Source organism: Poecilia latipinna, unplaced genomic scaffold (genome assembly GCF_001443285.1).
Source record: "Poecilia latipinna isolate Pla-1442-1.1 unplaced genomic scaffold, P_latipinna-1.0 Scaffold1365, whole genome shotgun sequence".
Taxonomy (NCBI): domain Eukaryota; kingdom Metazoa; phylum Chordata; class Actinopteri; order Cyprinodontiformes; family Poeciliidae; genus Poecilia; species Poecilia latipinna.
The window spans coordinates 425,437-443,316 of record NW_015113981.1 but is presented as its reverse complement, the minus strand read 5'-3'; the positions used below and the strand labels follow the sequence as shown (position 1 = coordinate 443,316).

General features: G+C 38.4%; 1 protein-coding gene across 1 annotated transcript in view; it reads left to right on the top strand.

Moving 5' to 3' along the window:
* Window positions 1-5,969, top strand: part of tmem132e (transmembrane protein 132E) — a gene marked incomplete at its 5' end in the record, with an annotated part of 75,696 nt that extends 69,727 nt beyond the window's left edge. Inside the window, one exon of the mRNA XM_015056198.1 lies at window positions 567-5,969. Coding sequence (XP_014911684.1) covers window positions 567-1,637 — 1,071 coding nt within the window. The remainder of the gene's footprint in view (window positions 1-566) is intronic.
* Window positions 5,970-17,880: the final 11,911 nt, after the last annotated feature.

Genomic DNA, 17,880 nt, shown 5'->3' with positions numbered 1-17,880 from the left:
CCAAGATCCGATCTGGTTAAAACTGTGTTCTCTTTACTTCCTCTTGCTGCAGAACTCGACAGCCATGACACGTTTGTTTGACAGTAATCTTTGCAAACCTGATGCTGTAGCTCTGCTTCCTACTTAGAAAATAAAAGAAACCATAAAGAGAATGTCTGTAAATAGTTTTGTGCTCATTCACCCTTCAGAGGATCGCAGTGGTAGGGAAAATCTAACTGAATTTATTCACTGAGATCGCAAACGGAAACATTTAAAGAATCGATACTAGTTAATTTAGCAGTTACTAATGAGATAAAGGTTTGCTAAATGTCTTCACATTTACAATGTGAGTTGGGCCATCTTATGGTCATCCTCTAATGCTATTATGACCAAATTTAAACATGCTTTAAATAACTCATAGACATATTCTTACCTGTTCAAGGAAGCATAATAGGTCATCTTTAGGTCATCTCTGTTCCATCTTTAAATGGAACAGAGAAACTTGCATTCATATGAAATCCTGCAAAGGGTCAAAACTTATTTTTGTTGAAACTAAAAATGTAATCTGTCTCTCTTCTCCCTGACAGGAGGCCAGTTTGTCTGTCTGGATGCTGTTCAGTGACAACACCGCCGCCCCCCTGATTTACTTTGATCCCAAAGACTACAACCTCAATGCCTCTACTCTGGATGACAAAGTTGTGTCAGTATCCCAGGAGCCGCAGCAACGGTGGCCTGTGGTGGTAGCAGAAGGCGAGGGATCAGGAGAAATGGTGCGTGTAGAGATGACCATCTGCGAAGCCTGCCAGAAGACCAAACGCAAAAGCGTCATTGCATCTGCTGCAGTTTATGTCAAGGTCCGCTTTGGCCCCGAGGAAGACTCGGAGGAAGAAACGACCACAGAGGGCGAGATTGAGCTGGCATCTGTCACCAGGCGGACAATCATTGATCCCAACATCAGTGGAAGAATTTATGATACTTCTAATGAGCAGCCTGCCAGTGTTCCCATTGATTACACTAATTTCCCCACCATTAGCAACCAAGAGCGGCCGACTGAGAGTGATGAAGAGGAAGGGGATGATTTTGTGCATTCGCCACGCAACATGACTGATCTTGAGATTGGCATGTATGCTCTACTAGGCGTCTTCTGCTTGGCTATATTGGTGTTTCTAATCAACTGCATTGTTTTTGTGCTTAAATACCGCCATAAGCGCATCCCGCCTGAAGGCCAGGCCAACATGGACCATTCTCACCACTGGGTGTTCCTTGGAAACGGCCAGCCGCTCAGGGCCCAATGCGACCTGTCTCCACAGCAGGTGGAAAGTCCCAGCAACCCTTTGGAGGGGGTACAAACTTGCTGCCATGGGGACCACCACAGTAGTGGCAGTTCCCAGACCAGCGTTCATAGTCAGGTCCATGGAAGGGGTGACGGCAGCTCTGGCGGTTCAACGAAAGATAACGGCGAGGAGGCCAGTTCACCCACCTCCAAACGCAAGAGAGTCAAGTTTACCACCTTTACCACCCTCCCCACAGAGGAGCTGCCCTATAACTCCATCCCCATAGCAGACGAAGAGGACATTCAGTGGGTTTGCCAGGATATGGGCTTTAAAGACCCAGAGGAACTCCATGATTACATGCGCAGAATAAAAGAAATAGCCTAAGATTGGAGGTGCATTGTGAAAGCTCTGCTCTCGACTTTCTAAAGAGACAGTTCCTTTCTATTTTTTCCCTTTTTTCAAGCAAGTGAAAGATGGTTTTTCACAAACTTTAAGGCCAACAATTGTTGTTCTGGTTAGGGTTTGCTCCATGTAGTTTGCACAGTGCTGTAATCTCATACACCCTCACACAGGAGAGAATGCAAGAAGCCAAAGACTCGACCAGAGGATCTCAGTCACAAGAGACGTCTGTAAATCTTGGCTATAGGAAACATGTTTCACTTGGAAGCTGAGCCATGGAGACATATGAGAGCTGCTCCAGCTCCAGTTTTTCAGGATTTGACTTTTACAAAATCCTGACATGGACAGGAGTACAACAAGGGTTAATGTGTTTCAGTGGCTCAGCAGGACTCTGCAGTACTGTACCTACTCCAAACAAAGAGGCCTTTGATGAACAAGTAACTGTCAAAGACTCTAATTAAAACCTGTTTTAAAATAATTTTGTTTTTGCCAAAGTAGAAAAAGCATTCTTTTAATGGCAAAACCTTTGTTGTTGTCGGTGTAGCACATTCATGATTTGTACTCATCTTCATTACGTACATTTTCTACATTTAGTAGGTAGATGACAGCAGTGCCCTACTACAGTTCCTGGTGTTCCTGACAAATCTGATGCCTTATAAAAACGGTCACAGTTCACTTATATCAGTGCAGACACTGTTTTCTCACTGTTAGGAGGCTTGAGACGGCTTAGTACAGCATTAAAGTAAAACACTACAGCTATTCTCCAGCCTGAAGAGACGAGTGTTGCATGAAAAGGTAACCTAAGGCACAATCAGCCAACTTTTTCCAAATTTGTACATGTTTATAATGTAATTAAACAATTATTCATACACATTATTAAACTAATAAAATGTTACCATGCTTTACTCGCATGTCATGTTGGGCTTACATACATACAGACATTCCTCTTTGTATATAATTCTGTCAAACTGGAGTTGCTTAAAATGTTGCAAGTTTGTTTCTCCAAGGAGGAGAAATGGGAATCTGGTTGAACTCTTGGGATCTTTATAATCTTGTGGTCGGTCAAAGTTTCTCCACTGTACTGCTGTGACAGATGTAGATTTTTATTGCTCTGGAATCTCATTTGACTGTTCGATGTGGGAATTTGCTATGCATAAGTTTGAACAGATCAATATTTTTGATGATTTATTTCCCTTTTCAAGTTTTGCGAGCCTAAAGCTTCTGAGAATGTAGGAAACAGAAATACACCAGTTGAGCTGTGTTTGAATCGCCTAGTCATTCACTCTTAAGTCATACATATTGTAGCAACGTTTAACTTTCTCAAATTCTTTAAAGTTAAACTTGAAGTTTTTGTCAAAACCGCAAAATTTGCTGACCATCAGCTCAGATTTAAGTTAACATTTTGAGGTTTTTATAGCAAATAACTGGGAATATCCTCCACAATTTTGAAGTGTTGTGGCAGTGAAGTAGAGTCTGTGCCGCCATCCCCTGCTTGGTTCTCCAGTGAAAATGTTATTTTGACTGAGTGAACATTTCGAATACATTCAGACTGACTCTCCTCCTCTAAACTCCACAGAAATGTGAAACACCCTTAAAGAAGGTCACCGAATATATTATTGATTTTGTTTCATCATTTACATCACAGCCATTTCATGCTGTCCGATTCTTTTAGCCGCATCACGGTATATATGAATTCCATGTTTTATTAATAAGTTCCAATAAACTTGGAATAAATAAGCTAAAGCTTGCAAAGTTGCCCCAAACTAAACAATATGAGCAGGACCACAGCGTGTTAACGAACAGCGAGACAAGGAAGAAGAGAAGAAAACGTTGCCGCTGGCTGTGTGAAATGTGTGTGTGTGTGTGTGTATTTGTGAGGTTGTGTTCACTTTACAGACAAGCCAGAGCAGCTGAAATCAAGCCATCTATTTTAGTTGTGTTAATTGTTGCCTTTTTAAATGTACCTGACACTGAACATAAATATTAGTCGGAGAATTAAAGAACTTTAGAAACTGAGAGTTCAAACAGAATATCACCGTCCAGACAGATAGCTTTCATTTCAGACAACCATTTCTTTTTTTTAGAGATGACTTTTGAAGGTTAACATTTTTCCAGCTCTGATCTCACATAAAACATTTTCTACTAGGGACTAATGAGACAACCATGAGATCAAAAATTACTTTCTAGGACGGTTTCCTCTAATTCCCTACTCTGGATTTTAAGGGCTTTGATTTTTTTGATTTTTTTTTCCTTTTACCCAACTTACTGACTGATTTTGGCTTATTAAAGTCCCTTTTATAATCAGCATCATCTTACCTGCTTTTCATCCCCTATGTTCTTAAATTAGACACAATCCAGAGATATTATGCAAACACATGTTTCACAGGAGAAACTGAACTAGACATATTTAATTCTCTCAGCTTGATATTTACTATTTGATTGTGTGGCAGTTAAATGGTGGAACTGTTTGCTAACATTGTAAATATTGGAACAAAACCGGCTTTAATTTAGCTTAACATTTACAACTATCAGTAAAATATTGCTTTAGCCCGTCCACATGTACATAGACTCACAGCTGATATTCATACATCCTGGATTGAGTTTACTGTACTTGCTTTACTGCATGTCTTCTTTATGTTCTGTGTGAGAAAAATGAGTGAGTTGTAAAACTGTTTTGATTGCAAGGTGAAACATTACTTTTGGGTGTCTAAAGGTGCGTTTCGACTGTAGACTTTTTTTTCTAGAATCTACGTTCTCTCGACATTTTCCCTAAGGGAAAGTTTCAAGAGAAGTTTAGCAGCAGAAAACAGCCCTGGTGGTCAGGTAGGATTTTTAAGATCACACCAAACATTCAAGGTGGGTTTACAGTCTCTGGTTTTAGTCTTGGTTCTCTCAGTAATCTTTATTACAGCAGCTCATAACTTCATTTAATTCGTTGTGGAATTATTAGTGTTTGTCGTCATGCAGAATATAACGTTTCATAGATATTACATTTTAAAACGTCAGAAAAATGTAAGTGGAAAAGAGCAATTGTAAAACACTTTAAATTAATCATGGACTACTTTTCTGTTGTTGAGGGATTTTATTTGTGTTTTGGCCTTTGCCTTTTTCTGTATCAGCTGCCAAAGTCGCAGGTAAATAAGGCCCTCTGTAGCGTCTCCATTACAAATGTGCACAAAACTTAGTCGATATTCCACTAATGTCGACAAAAACAACATTTTGCAGTTGCAACACTTCCATTAAATAAGAAACGCAATTAAAATCACACATGAATACGTTTGTTCATGCGGTGTCATTAAAAAAACGTACTGCCCATGTTCCTCCAACCAACTACTTCCTGTCGTTTTCTTCTTCATGGTTTCTTCTTCAGTTCAATTTCGGCGCTGTAAAACTCCGATTTCTAATCCCAGCAAGAATTTATTTTTCTTGTCGACATCTACCGTTAGAATTCATTTTAAAAAGTCGCACAATTTTATGAACTTTGGTTTTACTTATATTTTGGAGTGTAAAGACCAAGAGGCTCATTACTGTAGAACTTTGCAATCTCAAATGAATCTACCTTTTTCCCTGTTAAACATTTCTGTGAAGATTTTGAAGAGTGTTTTCTTAGCCACCAGAGATTAGGATTTTATTCTGGAAAACTGAGGAAGAACTACTCAATTTTCCCCTTCTTAAAAAAAGCCACTAGGCGGGGCTGAAGTAAACCTGAAAGATTATAACAGATACCTACAGTAATTACAGTCGAAACGCATCTAAAGTTTGCTTACTGTTCAACCACAGCATGAACTTCATTTGTCAGTTTGTCAGTTCAGATTGTTTCTGTTTTTACTTTAAATCTCAGGATGAATGTAGACGACCCAAACAAACCTGGCAGTTCTCTGTTAAATGTGACTATGAGCCCAAACTGGTGACCGTTGAAACACAAAGTAGAAAATATCAAACAGCTTCTTAATTCTGAATTTCCCTGACTTGTTCGTGCATTAAATATTCAACAGTTAGATTTTTTTCCTCTTCATGCATTTTGTCTTTTTTTTTTGTATCTTGTTCCTGATTTTGTGTTTTCTTCAAGCTGCTAACAGAGACTCCGTACAGTATGTAAATGAGAATTTTGAATTGTATTCCCCACCTTCACGACCACACAGTGAACTGTGCACGACATTCACGGCTCCAGTTTTCCTGGACCAAGTTACCACCACACTGACTATAATATTGTAATGTACAGAGCACTGTTAAATTTCCTGTATCCTGCTGAAAACAGACCCTTGTATTTTCCTGTTAAATGTAAAGTACTAAAGAGAATCCAATACACAAGTGAAACTGTGTCTGTCTGACTTTCTAAATAGTGCAAAACACCCACAAAGGCGAGGTAAGCGTTGCTGCTGATTTTTGTGTTGGTTTTCTGTTGGAACAGTGGAGTAAGAAGCCTCTTGTGAGACCAATTTGTCCGTTTTTCTCTGCCTGGTTTGATCATATCCAGGCTGACATCCTGCTGGTTTTTGAAGTGCATATATCATTGCTTTCCGCCCCTCGCTGTGCACAGTTTGAGGACCATCCAACAGTTCCTGCAGCAGTGGGAAGACGCCACAGGTGACACTCTGATGGACAAAATCCACAGTCAGAGGTGTGTTCTTTAACCCTGGGGTGTTTGGTCCTCCTGGTCACTTCATTAGGTCCCTTACATTAAAGAAAATTAGTGATTTATTTGAAAAATAACAAAAATATTTGCCCTGTGTAAACGTACCAAATTCAGAAAATTCTATATTTCCAGTTGATGGTATAAGCGAAATAATTTAAAAAGCACAAAAATGTTTAGACGTTCTCTGATTTAATGTTCCCTTAGACCTCATCTAAGCTTTAAAGATAAAATTAGAAGACTTGCAAAGTTATACTTCTATAGCTTTATAATATATATTTGTAAAGCCCATGTGAAAACGATTGATTCTTCTAAAAAAATTGAGCGCACCTACATAGATACTTTGCTTTCTGTGCTTTTGTTAATGCAGTTTTGGGGATCAAAGATAACTGAGATGCTACACAAAATAATTATAAATTATACTGTTCCAGTGAAAATGCAAGATCAGCTGTACAGTAGTCGTATCACATTTTTTGCCATGTTTTGCTGTTGTTTTTGGAGAGCAGAGACGGATGACAGCATCTGGATGGAAATGCTAGAAAACTCTAAGTAGGGTTAGATATCTAAAGAGACACTTGTGAGCAAAAGCCTTGATTTCATCCCCTATTTGTCAATATTCTACTGTGAGACTTTCTTACCTTTTCAACAAGGTTTTAGTATTTCTTCTCCCTTTCTGAGAATGTTCTCATGTAGACTTTTCAACTTCAGTCCATATTAAGGTGAATATTTCCCTGTTCACATCCTCTTATCTCTGATTTATGAATTTTTCAGGCATTCTACCCGAATAAATAAATCAATAAACTGAATTTGTGCATTGATATGAACTGGTTTAAGAATGCAAAGCAGACATGTGACTTGGTAAAACTCGATAATCTTTGTCCTTCTCAAGAGATTTCAGGTGTATTGAAGGTGATCAGCTGAAGGATGAAGCATTTCTCAGGTCTGAGCTGGACTGAATTTTAGGCCTGACTTTTCTTCTGTCCTTCATCCTGTTTTTCACCTTTACTCATGTTTTTTTTTTTTTTTTTTTTTTTGGCCTACTGCCCAACATGCTGTCACTAAGACAGAAGAATTAGAAGGTAAATAAGCAAACAGGAAGAAAACCGGACCAGTGTGAGGATTTAGAAAAAGTTCTTTCTCCTTTGAGGAAGATTATGAAGAAATGAAATGTACCGTATTGTCAGGGTCACAGGTTTTATTAGATTTTTTACTGTATTGAGTTGGGGTTTTTTTACTGTTAATCTTCTCATCTAAAGGGGAAACGTTGGTATTTGTAGCTGCATTGATTCTTTTGGTGCAGCAAATTGTTTCTTCATTTTTTTAATTTTCCTTTTGTAGGTAAGGCTGCATGGAGTTTCAGAATTAAAACTAAACATGCACCAATATTTTATTTTTCTACAGTTTAGGACAGTATCTGTTAAAATTAAACGAAGTTCTATGCAGATACATGTTATTTTTTCCACTAAAATATGCATCTTATCTATCTTCTGTCACTTGCTGCAGTTATACTGTATGTAGTTTTTAAACGTTTAGCAGCACTTAAATCCTTGAGGGCTGAAAATGATGGAGAATTTATTTCATTTCATTTCTTTAAAGCAGCAAAAGGGTTCTCAACACTAAGTTTTCTGTCTTTTATTGAAGTCTGAAAACTAATCTGCAGTTCTTCAGAAGATGGAATAAATAACATGGTTCAACGTGTGTTTTTTTGTTTTTTGTTTTTTTTGTCAAAGTTTATGCAAAGATTTAGACGTTCCAGTAGAAATCCTTTTAAAATGAACCTCAGGGAGACTTGGCAGGTGAAATCATTTCTCCAATCAGATTCACTCTTCAGTGACAGCCGTCGCTGATAATGAAGCTCTCCTCTGGTAAGTCTGTTAAACTTTGTTCAACTTTTTTTCTGCACTTAAACAACTAAACTCACCATCATATAAAAACCATACATTCTCCTTATAGTTTTATTGACATCAGGGTTAAGCATCCAAACATAAAAATGACAATTATTGCTGGTGTCGGGCATTAAAGCGACTTTATTTTAAACTCTAGACATAAACCTTCCTGTGTTTCTTATGCTTTGTATAGTTTGAAGGTTGATTTCTATTGTACAACACTTTGTGATTTTATGTCTGTGAAAAGTGCTTTCTAAATAAACTAGTATTTGTTTTAAATCCTAAAATGAAGACGTTGTGTATCAATTCCGATTTTACATGGAACCCAGAGCTTGCATGATCTAAATGTTTAAGTTTAGCTGTCGAGAGTTTCCCCTCTTAAAATGTTACCTGAATGAAGTTTGGATAAACACAAGAGGATGGAGAATTAAAAAATAAAATCAGCAATCAGTGCAGTGCTACCTAAAGGTTGGGAAGGGCTTTTATTTTGCCCAAAACAAGCCTGTTATCCAAAATGGAGTTTTATCAGATTTTTAGAGGTTGTAAGATTTTTCTTTTGTCTTTGGCAAAAAACCACCAGTTATTTCTCCTGCTAGCGCTAGATGCACACATGTTCGGTTGTACTTACCCAGAATGCCCTGTGCTGTAATTCACTTCCTACTCCAGTTCACTTGACATTCAAACCACACCAAAGTTCACTTCAACCAAACTAAGACTTAGGTTTGTAGGAGGACCAAAGTTTGCTCCTTTTTTTTTTTGGTCCACATTAGAGTTTGATTATGCATTCACACCTCCCCAAACAAACCGGACTTTCTGGACAAACAAACTGGAGTTTGGTTAAACCAAACTGAAAAGGGCTGGTGTGAATGCACCCTTAAATTTGAAATCCAACAACAATGTGGATAACTACATTTCTAAATTCTTTTTGCTGGCATACAAAGTTGTTTGTGTTATTTTTCGAATGTGTGCAGCCGCTGTTGAAGGTTGTGGATAGATTTTCTGTCATGCATTTTAAACGCAGTATGGAGGAAATTCAAGATGAAATGCATTTGGATCCTCTCAGCAGCTCTGATACATCAATGTTGCACACTGGATAATTACCATTATTTTCATAGTTTTAAATGTGTTACAAATGGCAGCTGATGTTCAGTGAGAACTCCCCAAACTTCATGTCGTCCTGCTGCTTTGCTGTCTGCATAAATTCATCTCTTTTTCTTTTTTTTGTTTTGTTTTTTCACCCTTCTGGACTAGAAGGAATGTCTTTTATTCTGCAGCAAAATAGCCTTGTCAAAAAGGACAGCAAAAGCATTATTCATCATGTTGAGGAAGACAGCTTTTTAAAGTTTCATCGAGGCTCAAGGTAGGCCTTTGTCAGCATGTTGTACTCCCAGCTGTTCCATGTTTGAGCCTTGGAAGCTGAAGGAAAGACGAGCTTAACTTTGGGAAGGATTCTAGCGATAAGTCGTCCCCAGAGACAGTTATGTGTCCTCAAGGTACATGAGTCTAGTCCTGGATAAGCTAGTGGAGGGTTGCTCCAACCCAATCCTGCAACTTTTAGATGCATCTCTTCTCCAACACACCTGAATCAGATGAATGGCTCATTATGAGGCCAAACTTGATGGCAAGCTGAAGAAGTAATTCAGACATTTGGTTATGGTGTTGCATAGTAATTAAACCTGTAAAGCAGATCTGAAGGACTGGAGACTCCTGATCTCATATGTCTCTGTTGCAATACACTGAGTAGTATTAATGTGATTGTCTGATTCTGTTTCTTTTACAAAGCAACTGGTTTTCTGAAATTTTGAGCGTTTCATCTGAACAGCTCACAGCTGAGACAGAGAGAGTAATTAGGAATAGATATCCTGAATCCCACCTGATGCCCAGTCCTTAGAGGAAGCAGTAAAGGCCCGGGATTAGATGGAGGATTTAGCCATCAATACGGCTTTTAAAAGAAGGGCAAAGGTCAGAGTTGAGATGTTCCTCCTTTGAACTGAGACTAGAGAGCAGAGGAGAGTTTAAACATCTGGTCAGAATATATTTGTACGTCTTCTAGGTTTGAGGTTTGCAATGGCCTAATGGACATTCTTAGCATTTTTGTTGGCAACACCACAAAGATTTTCATTATCGAGTGAGGACAATGGTAGAGGCAGATGACTGGTTCTTTGAAACCAGATTAAAGAACCACTAGGCCTTCCCTTCAACTTAGCTTACATTCACAGAACAGGCAAAAGTGACTCTGAGCCAATATTCTTGCCAATCTGTGACCCATGTCAGACTTGTTCATGGAAGTCTGAACTGTCCAGTTCTGATCTATTCATCCACCAAAACATCTGATTTGTACTTCCATATGTGGAATTGGATACATATTTATTTGTTTTCAAAGTGTCTTCGGTCTGAATAGCCATGTTGCATTTTGTCCAACTTTTGATGTGAGACTTGGATCATCATTCTGCACCAGCTGAAGTCGAACACAATAAATCTGGACATAAACAATGGCTGAAAATTAGGCCCACCACTCTTGGATCCGACTTCACGTCCAGACAGACTTCTCTATAGACGTTACAGTCAATGCTCCCCAAAAGGCCGTTGATGGTAGTTGTGCTGTATTTTGTTAGATTCCTTCATCTCCTTGTCAACTATCTTAATATAGATGGCGTAGATTATTACATCCTTTAAACGAGCACTACTGTGTGATGACAAGGTTCTTCTTTTTTGCATGCATGGAGTCAGAAGCTGTTCACACAGAAATCTGACTTCAGTTGCGTTTAATTGGTAGCATGAACAGCCACACACACACACACACACACACAAAATCTGATTAGAGCAATAATTTGGAGTATCAAGACCTGCTGTGTGAACATAGCCGTTCCCCTTCCCTCTGACCAGGGAGCGGGAAATGTTAAGACACAACCAGTTTGTCAGTGTTTTGACTGTTAAGCCAAAGGAACTGGTGCTAAGCGAGCACTAGCAGCACTTTAGCACTGAAAATGCAGGAGAAACTCCAATCAGGTGATATTTGAAAAATGTTGGCAACCAAATTTGTTTTTGTAGTCCTTAAGTTAGCAGCCAGTCAAACTCTGAAAGATCAGAGGAATTCCTCTGGTGTCGTTTAAAGCTCCTGCTAGCATTGATTGAATAGATAGATATTCTTTTTAATAGCTTAGCAAAAGATGCTGTCTATTTATTTACAAACAATGTACAACATTTCATTAAATTTTTTAAAAGAGCATGGTTCCAGCTTTTAGCAAAAAAAAAAGTGCTAATTTCCACCTGCTGTCCCTGGAATCAAGATGGATATGAGATGAAGAACACTCAAATACTGTTTACAAAATTATAAAAAGGTCATTTAATTGTATCTTAAAATCACCTTGTGTTACTTATTAAAATAAAGATGTCAAGAAAAAACAGTTGGTGTTAAACATGTCCACAAATCTAGCAGCCAAATGATTCAGTCTTGGACTTTGAACCCCATTCCAGAGCTCTTCGCCTACATCTTCTATGAGGCCATCATGTTTTTCTCAGAGACCAAATCTTTACTCCTTCTAAACCTTTCACAAATGGTTAAACAGTTAAAAACTGCAATCCTTCCAAGATAAATGGTGATCATCATCCAGGAGCCACACATGACAGAACAGGTTTGGGCTGGATTTTGAGGTGATCAGGAAGCAAAATCCAAAAGTGGTTCTAGTCTGATATCATGCTTACTTCATAGCTCAGTCGAATGTGGATAAAGTAACGCTAAGAATTCAGAAATATGTTCTCGGCAGCCACAGCAGCGAGTAATTGGATGCAAATGTAGCTCTCAGACAGTGAAAATGTGTTCTTAGTGCGTTTCCACCTTCACAGCAGGCAGGGAGAGTCGGTGTGCTTTGAAGTCTGGGCTCAGCTCATGATGTGTTCAGGTCATGTTGGAAGCCATCGCAAGCTTCATCATGAATGTCATGAATTTGTAAAACTCCCATCATAACCAGCAAGTATCCCACTAATGCTGACAGTTCTTTGAATAATGATAAAATAAGTTGCTTTCATCATTAATCTTGTGTATATAAAGTAGTTTTCATTATCATAACTTGTCTTGTGCATATTCAATATACAAACAGACTAGAGTGTTTTAAATTATTTTTAGAGCTTCTCCAGCTTGCAGCAACCAATCAGAGTCCCTTGTTGCAGCAGTAACCTCCGTTAAATAGCTGGGAAATCGTGGATTTACAACCTCAGTGGGAGTAGAAATCTTGTCTGGTTCCGTCCACAGCGAGTTCTCTGCAAGGCGTTGATGTGCTCAGGGCTTTCTTCATCCACCTGTAAGACGATTTGACCTTAAAAAGGAAATGTAAAGATAGAATAAAAGCTTTTAGCTATAAGAAGCAAACTTCTATCATTTTTGTTTTTCCACATGAAAGCTCACTGCGATGAGTTTATGAATATTCAATCAGTTGGGGAAGTTGTTTATATCTTTATTTCCTCAACCATCGCAAGTCCCTCTAAACATCGTCTAGCAGTTATCTATTGTTGCCAGCCTTGAACTGAAGGTAATTGTATTATGTTTGAAAAGTGCAGAATCAGGTGATCATGGGGTTCTTTTATTCGTCAAGAAGCTGTTTAATGCTTTGTTGTACAAAGCAAAGATGACTCAGGCATATCTTAGCTAATTAAAACGCTATACACTCGTCCAAAACCGTCATAAAATGACACGAAGGTATAAAACCTATGAGCTGCTTTAATTGAAAGCTTTTCCAATTAGGAAAAAATCCTCCTTACATTTTTATGTTCAGAACATTCTCTTAAAGACCTGCAATGGTCTTTTGTAAACGTTCCTCTGTAATTTTATCTTCACAAAGAAGCCGGCAGACCCGTCAATGCCAGCCTTATTAAGAAATCTAATCCAGTTCAACGAGAAGGGTTTAGGTGACTGACATGGGATTATGTGCCACGTTTGGGGCATTTTCAATTAAAACAAAGAATACAGCTCGTCTTTGGTGAAGGAGATTAATGCTATTGGATTAACAGAGGAAGGGTTGTAGAAATACAAGAAGAGCGAGCCCGGCCTGTCTGTTAGGTATACAATCATGATTATTAAATATTTTATTTGATTTATAATCACATCTGACAATAGGAGGCCTACTAGACTTTAACTGAACTATCTGAACATAGGATGTCTTAGAAAAGTTTTTTACATGAAATCTTGGAAAAAATTATGATTTCCCCTGAGAAGTTTAGTCTAGTTAGTATTTTGTGCTCAGGTAATTACATTTATGTTTACAATGTAGCCTAAAAATGGTAGTAGAAATTAGTCTAATTTAAGTGATATATGTTGCAGTTATGTGGCTGTAATTAAATAACTGGACAAAGTGGATAGACAGTAGCAAAGAATCCTAGTGGTAGAGAGATGGTTGGCTTGTAAAGTTGCAGTGAAAAAGGTAAAATTGCACAGCAATATTACAATGTAACACGTTATGGACATCACTGCCTACAAATACTGGCAAAGATGAACAAACAGTGTTTTTAGTAGTGTGGAAGTAGGAATGGTGTGGCATAAGTTGGTACAAAGTCTCAGAAGGAGGGCACTGCACTGAGTCAAGGGTCAGAGGGCAGAGGGGCTGAAAGATCAGAGTCCCATGGAGGACAGATGGGAGGGAGGCAGAGGTGGACCCAAAGGGTTCAGCAAGTTCTGTGAAATATGGAGGGCTGGAATTATGAAGGGCTTTGAATATTACAAGTAAAACTTTAAAGGGAACCTATTATGCAAAATTCTCATTTTGCACATATTTGTGCTTCACTTGAGAAACTACTGTTTCTTAAGCACTTAAAAACCAAATCCAAACATTTCTTCCACTAAACACATGGTTGATTTGGTTGTATTTACCCAGAATGCTCTGCACTGAAGTCCACTTCCTGTTTTTTTTTTTGTTTTTTTTTGCAGTCTCTGGTTCACTTGGCGTTCACATCTGCATTCAAATCGCACCAGAGTTTACTTCAACCAAATCAGGATTGCAGGAATACCCGAGTTCAGTTTTTTGACCCACATCAGAGTTTGAGGCAAATGAACTAGAGTTTGATTACAGTGGACTGATCAGGGCTGGTGGGGATACATCCTTACAGGTGTAAATATTCTGTCCATTTTACATTTGGCGACAATGAAATCCATCCATCCATTATCTATGCTTGCTTATACTTGCATGGGCAAGAGGCAATGTCCAGCTCGGACATGTCGCCAGTCCATCACAGTGCAACACTTTCATATTTTCAGCTGAATGTGTGTGTGTGTGTGTGTGTGTGTGTGTGTGTGTGTGTGTTGTTCAGAGATCCAGCATGAAATTCTCCTGCAGAGTACTACGAGTCTCACCGTAAATTACAGACTTTGTAAAGAAGAGGCTGGTACATGCTTTAGTTTTCAAAGATTTAAGACAGACTTGGTTTAATTGGGAATAAAATCAATTGTTTGCCTCTATGCAGGCTGCTTAGTTTCAGCTTTAAAATAAATAACCAAGCGGACAGTCAGGACAACACAATGTCTTCCTGCTGTAAGTTCACCTCATGCTGCGGTGATGGACTATGGATGCTCCAACCCCATCAATAACTCCTTGGAGTCCAATAAATGACTTCAGTAAACTTAATTCATTACCGATACAACTAATATTGAGCAATGCACACTCCTCGCTGCTAAAGTAGGTCATCTTCAGTGGGCAAATTGCCTGGCAATGCTATAAACATTTATCATATGTTGGCTGTGATAAATCATGGCAGAGGTTAAAGTGACCGCGTTGCTCTTCAGACAGAACTGCCCCGGCTTTCTGTTTTATTACACACCACATTTATTTTGAAAGAGGTTCGGGGATAAAGATGGTCATTTTAAACTGACCACATGTTTCTGTTAATGCTATAGGCTTTATGCAAACCTGCTGGTCAATTTATTAGGTACACTATGTTATTACTGGGTTGACCCAAAGACATTTTATGAGATTGAGATCTGTGTGGGAAGGGAAATGTTTTCTATTACATTAATCTATCCCTACCACCAGCCTGGATATTCTGCTGGGTTCTTTTGTAACTTCCTGGACAAGTATTTGACGTCCTCTTGTCGAATTCAGGTAGACGATTCACCACTGAGAAAATTCACCACTTTTCAAATCAAGATATTTACCTCTAGTAATGTAAATGGGTAAACCTTAGTTTTAAATAAAAAAGTGCACCTGTAACTGCTGCTTCACAGAAGATAAAATGCTTGCTCTGAACACTTGCTGAAATAACTGACTTGCTCTGTTAAACTTTCTTTATGTTAAATACTTTGGCTCAGCTAAATGTTTCTGGGGCTTTCTCTGATTTCTGAAGTGGCACTGCAAAAGGAGCCACTTTTATTTGACATTTTGTTTCTGAAGAATTACTTCCCACCCTCTTGTCTAAGATAATTATCTGATGCTATGCTGCTTTTACTTCACTGACTGGCAGAAATCTCTAATCTGAGACACCACATGTAGAGCAGCTGTCACTTTCTGAAATTTGGGTGAAATAGGTTGATATTTGTGTTGCTTTTTCATAAAAGGCAGGCTGTGCAAAAGTAAAAATGACTGACAAAATAAGTTTGATTTGTCATAAATGGAACAGAGCCATTATTTAAATTATTTTGTACCCGGTTGACGTGCTGACAGATCACAGGAGTGTTTGTGTTTCTAGTAGTGTTTCTGCACCAAATGTTGAAGACTTCTGAAGTTTTCTTTCTTTCAGAGAGCTCAGTTCATTATTAAGGTAGAGCACGGATGTCTCTGCTACCTCTCCATTTCTCTTAATGTGTTATCAACCTTAATCTCAGAGACTTTTAATCTTTTTTTCTTTCTGCCTGCACCTAAAATTGTCTGGCTTTGACTTGCTCGCTGTGGCACGCTCGTCAAAATTCTTAAACATCAAGAATGTTTGAAAGTTTGAACTGCTATCCAACAGAAGCTCTTTGTTATATTATTCTGAGCAGCTGGCATGTCACTGACGGGTAATTAAGACCACCACAGCCAGACAAGAAGAATGGACCTCATGCTACAAACTCTTTATTCTGTTAATAAAAGACGTGCAGGTGCACAGGATGAGCGGTTTTCACATAGCTCTTGACTCATTCAGAGAATTGCTTTGTTGGTTTTAATGTTTTCCTGCGGTTTGTTTAATCTCTATGCTGGAAAAGAGTATGTTGGTACAAAAGAGTTCGTTTCTAACTGCCAGTCTTTGCTGTTGGCAATCTGATGCAAAGTAATGTTACTCCAGAAAAAGAAACACGTCTGTCCTTTCTGAAACTTATAGGTTCTGTTTTAACATAATCAAACTGCTTTTTGGACTACATATTGTTTACATTCAACAGCCAACCAACCGGTTGGCTAACTAGTTAAAATTCAACCATTAACAAAGTGTACCATCGGTCAATAAATCGGCCGGGAAAGTCAGTCAACTAGCAAACCGACCTGCAAGCCTGTTAACAAACCAGCTGTCCAGCCAGTCAACAAATCAGCCAACTAACAAACCAGCCAGTCAACCAAGCTGCTAGTCAACTAGTCAGCCAGCCATTCAACCAGAAAACCAACCTACCAAACTGTTAGTCAACTAAAAGAAAATCTGTCAGTCAAATGAACACCCAGATACCAAGCCAGTTAACAAACTGACCAAGATTCAATCAGCCAGTCAGACAGACACCTTAACAAACCAACCAAGCAGCAGCCAAACTAAAGCCAACCAGCCCAACCAACCTAAACGGTAATTCAAACTGACATACAGGCAGCCAGTAAGCCAGTCAGCAGAGTAAGCAACCAAGCTGCCACCCAAACAACCAGCTAACAAACCAACCAACCGTCCAGCAGGTCAGCCAACCTAAGAGCCAGCAAACCAATCACCCATTTAGTCAGCTATAAATAAAATGGAAAATCATTTGTTTTACATCCAGCTTTGGCAAACAATTACCACAGTACCACTGAGCCCTCAGCACTGTTAACGGAGGTGAAATTATATTAGCGTTTGAATTATTATTAATGGATTCCTAATTGATCCCTGAGAGAATCATAATTTCTCTTCTCTTCCAGGAGGTGTTGCATCATAAAAGCCAATTTTACCTATTATGCATATCTTTTATTACATTTGAAAGTGATTCAACAGGAAAAAAATCAGTTATCTGTAGAAAAGGAGAAAAGGAAAATAATTAGCTTCCATTAAATAAAGAGGCTATTACCTCTATGTACAAATTTTGAATAATCTAGAATATTAATTATTGGTCCAAATAGGCTAGGCTATAGAGGAGTTGTCTCTCTGTGACGTTCTGAACATATCTTTGGTATATTCACTGAACCTGAATATAATTTGATTAAAAATAGGTAGCTTTTGAACAATGAATACAAACAAAGCTTTTCTGAGTCAAAGTCTATGTGCTTTGGAGTCATAGAAGTATTGAGGATTTGATTGGTCACTATATTTTAAAGTATTATGCTCTTCTTACAGCACAGATCTAGCAGAATAACAAAGTACTTCTGATTCTTGGTAAAGGATGCAGCATATGAAAAGTGGCACAGGCTTTTCAGGTTTTTATTTGTATAGTCATTTTTATACCCAGGTATAATATTTACTTTCACATCGCAATAAATCAGGCACTACTTTAGATTGGTTTATCACATAAAATTTAAAAGAAATACAATGAAGTTTGTGATTTTTAACATGGTAACAAATATCATACTTTCACATTTGA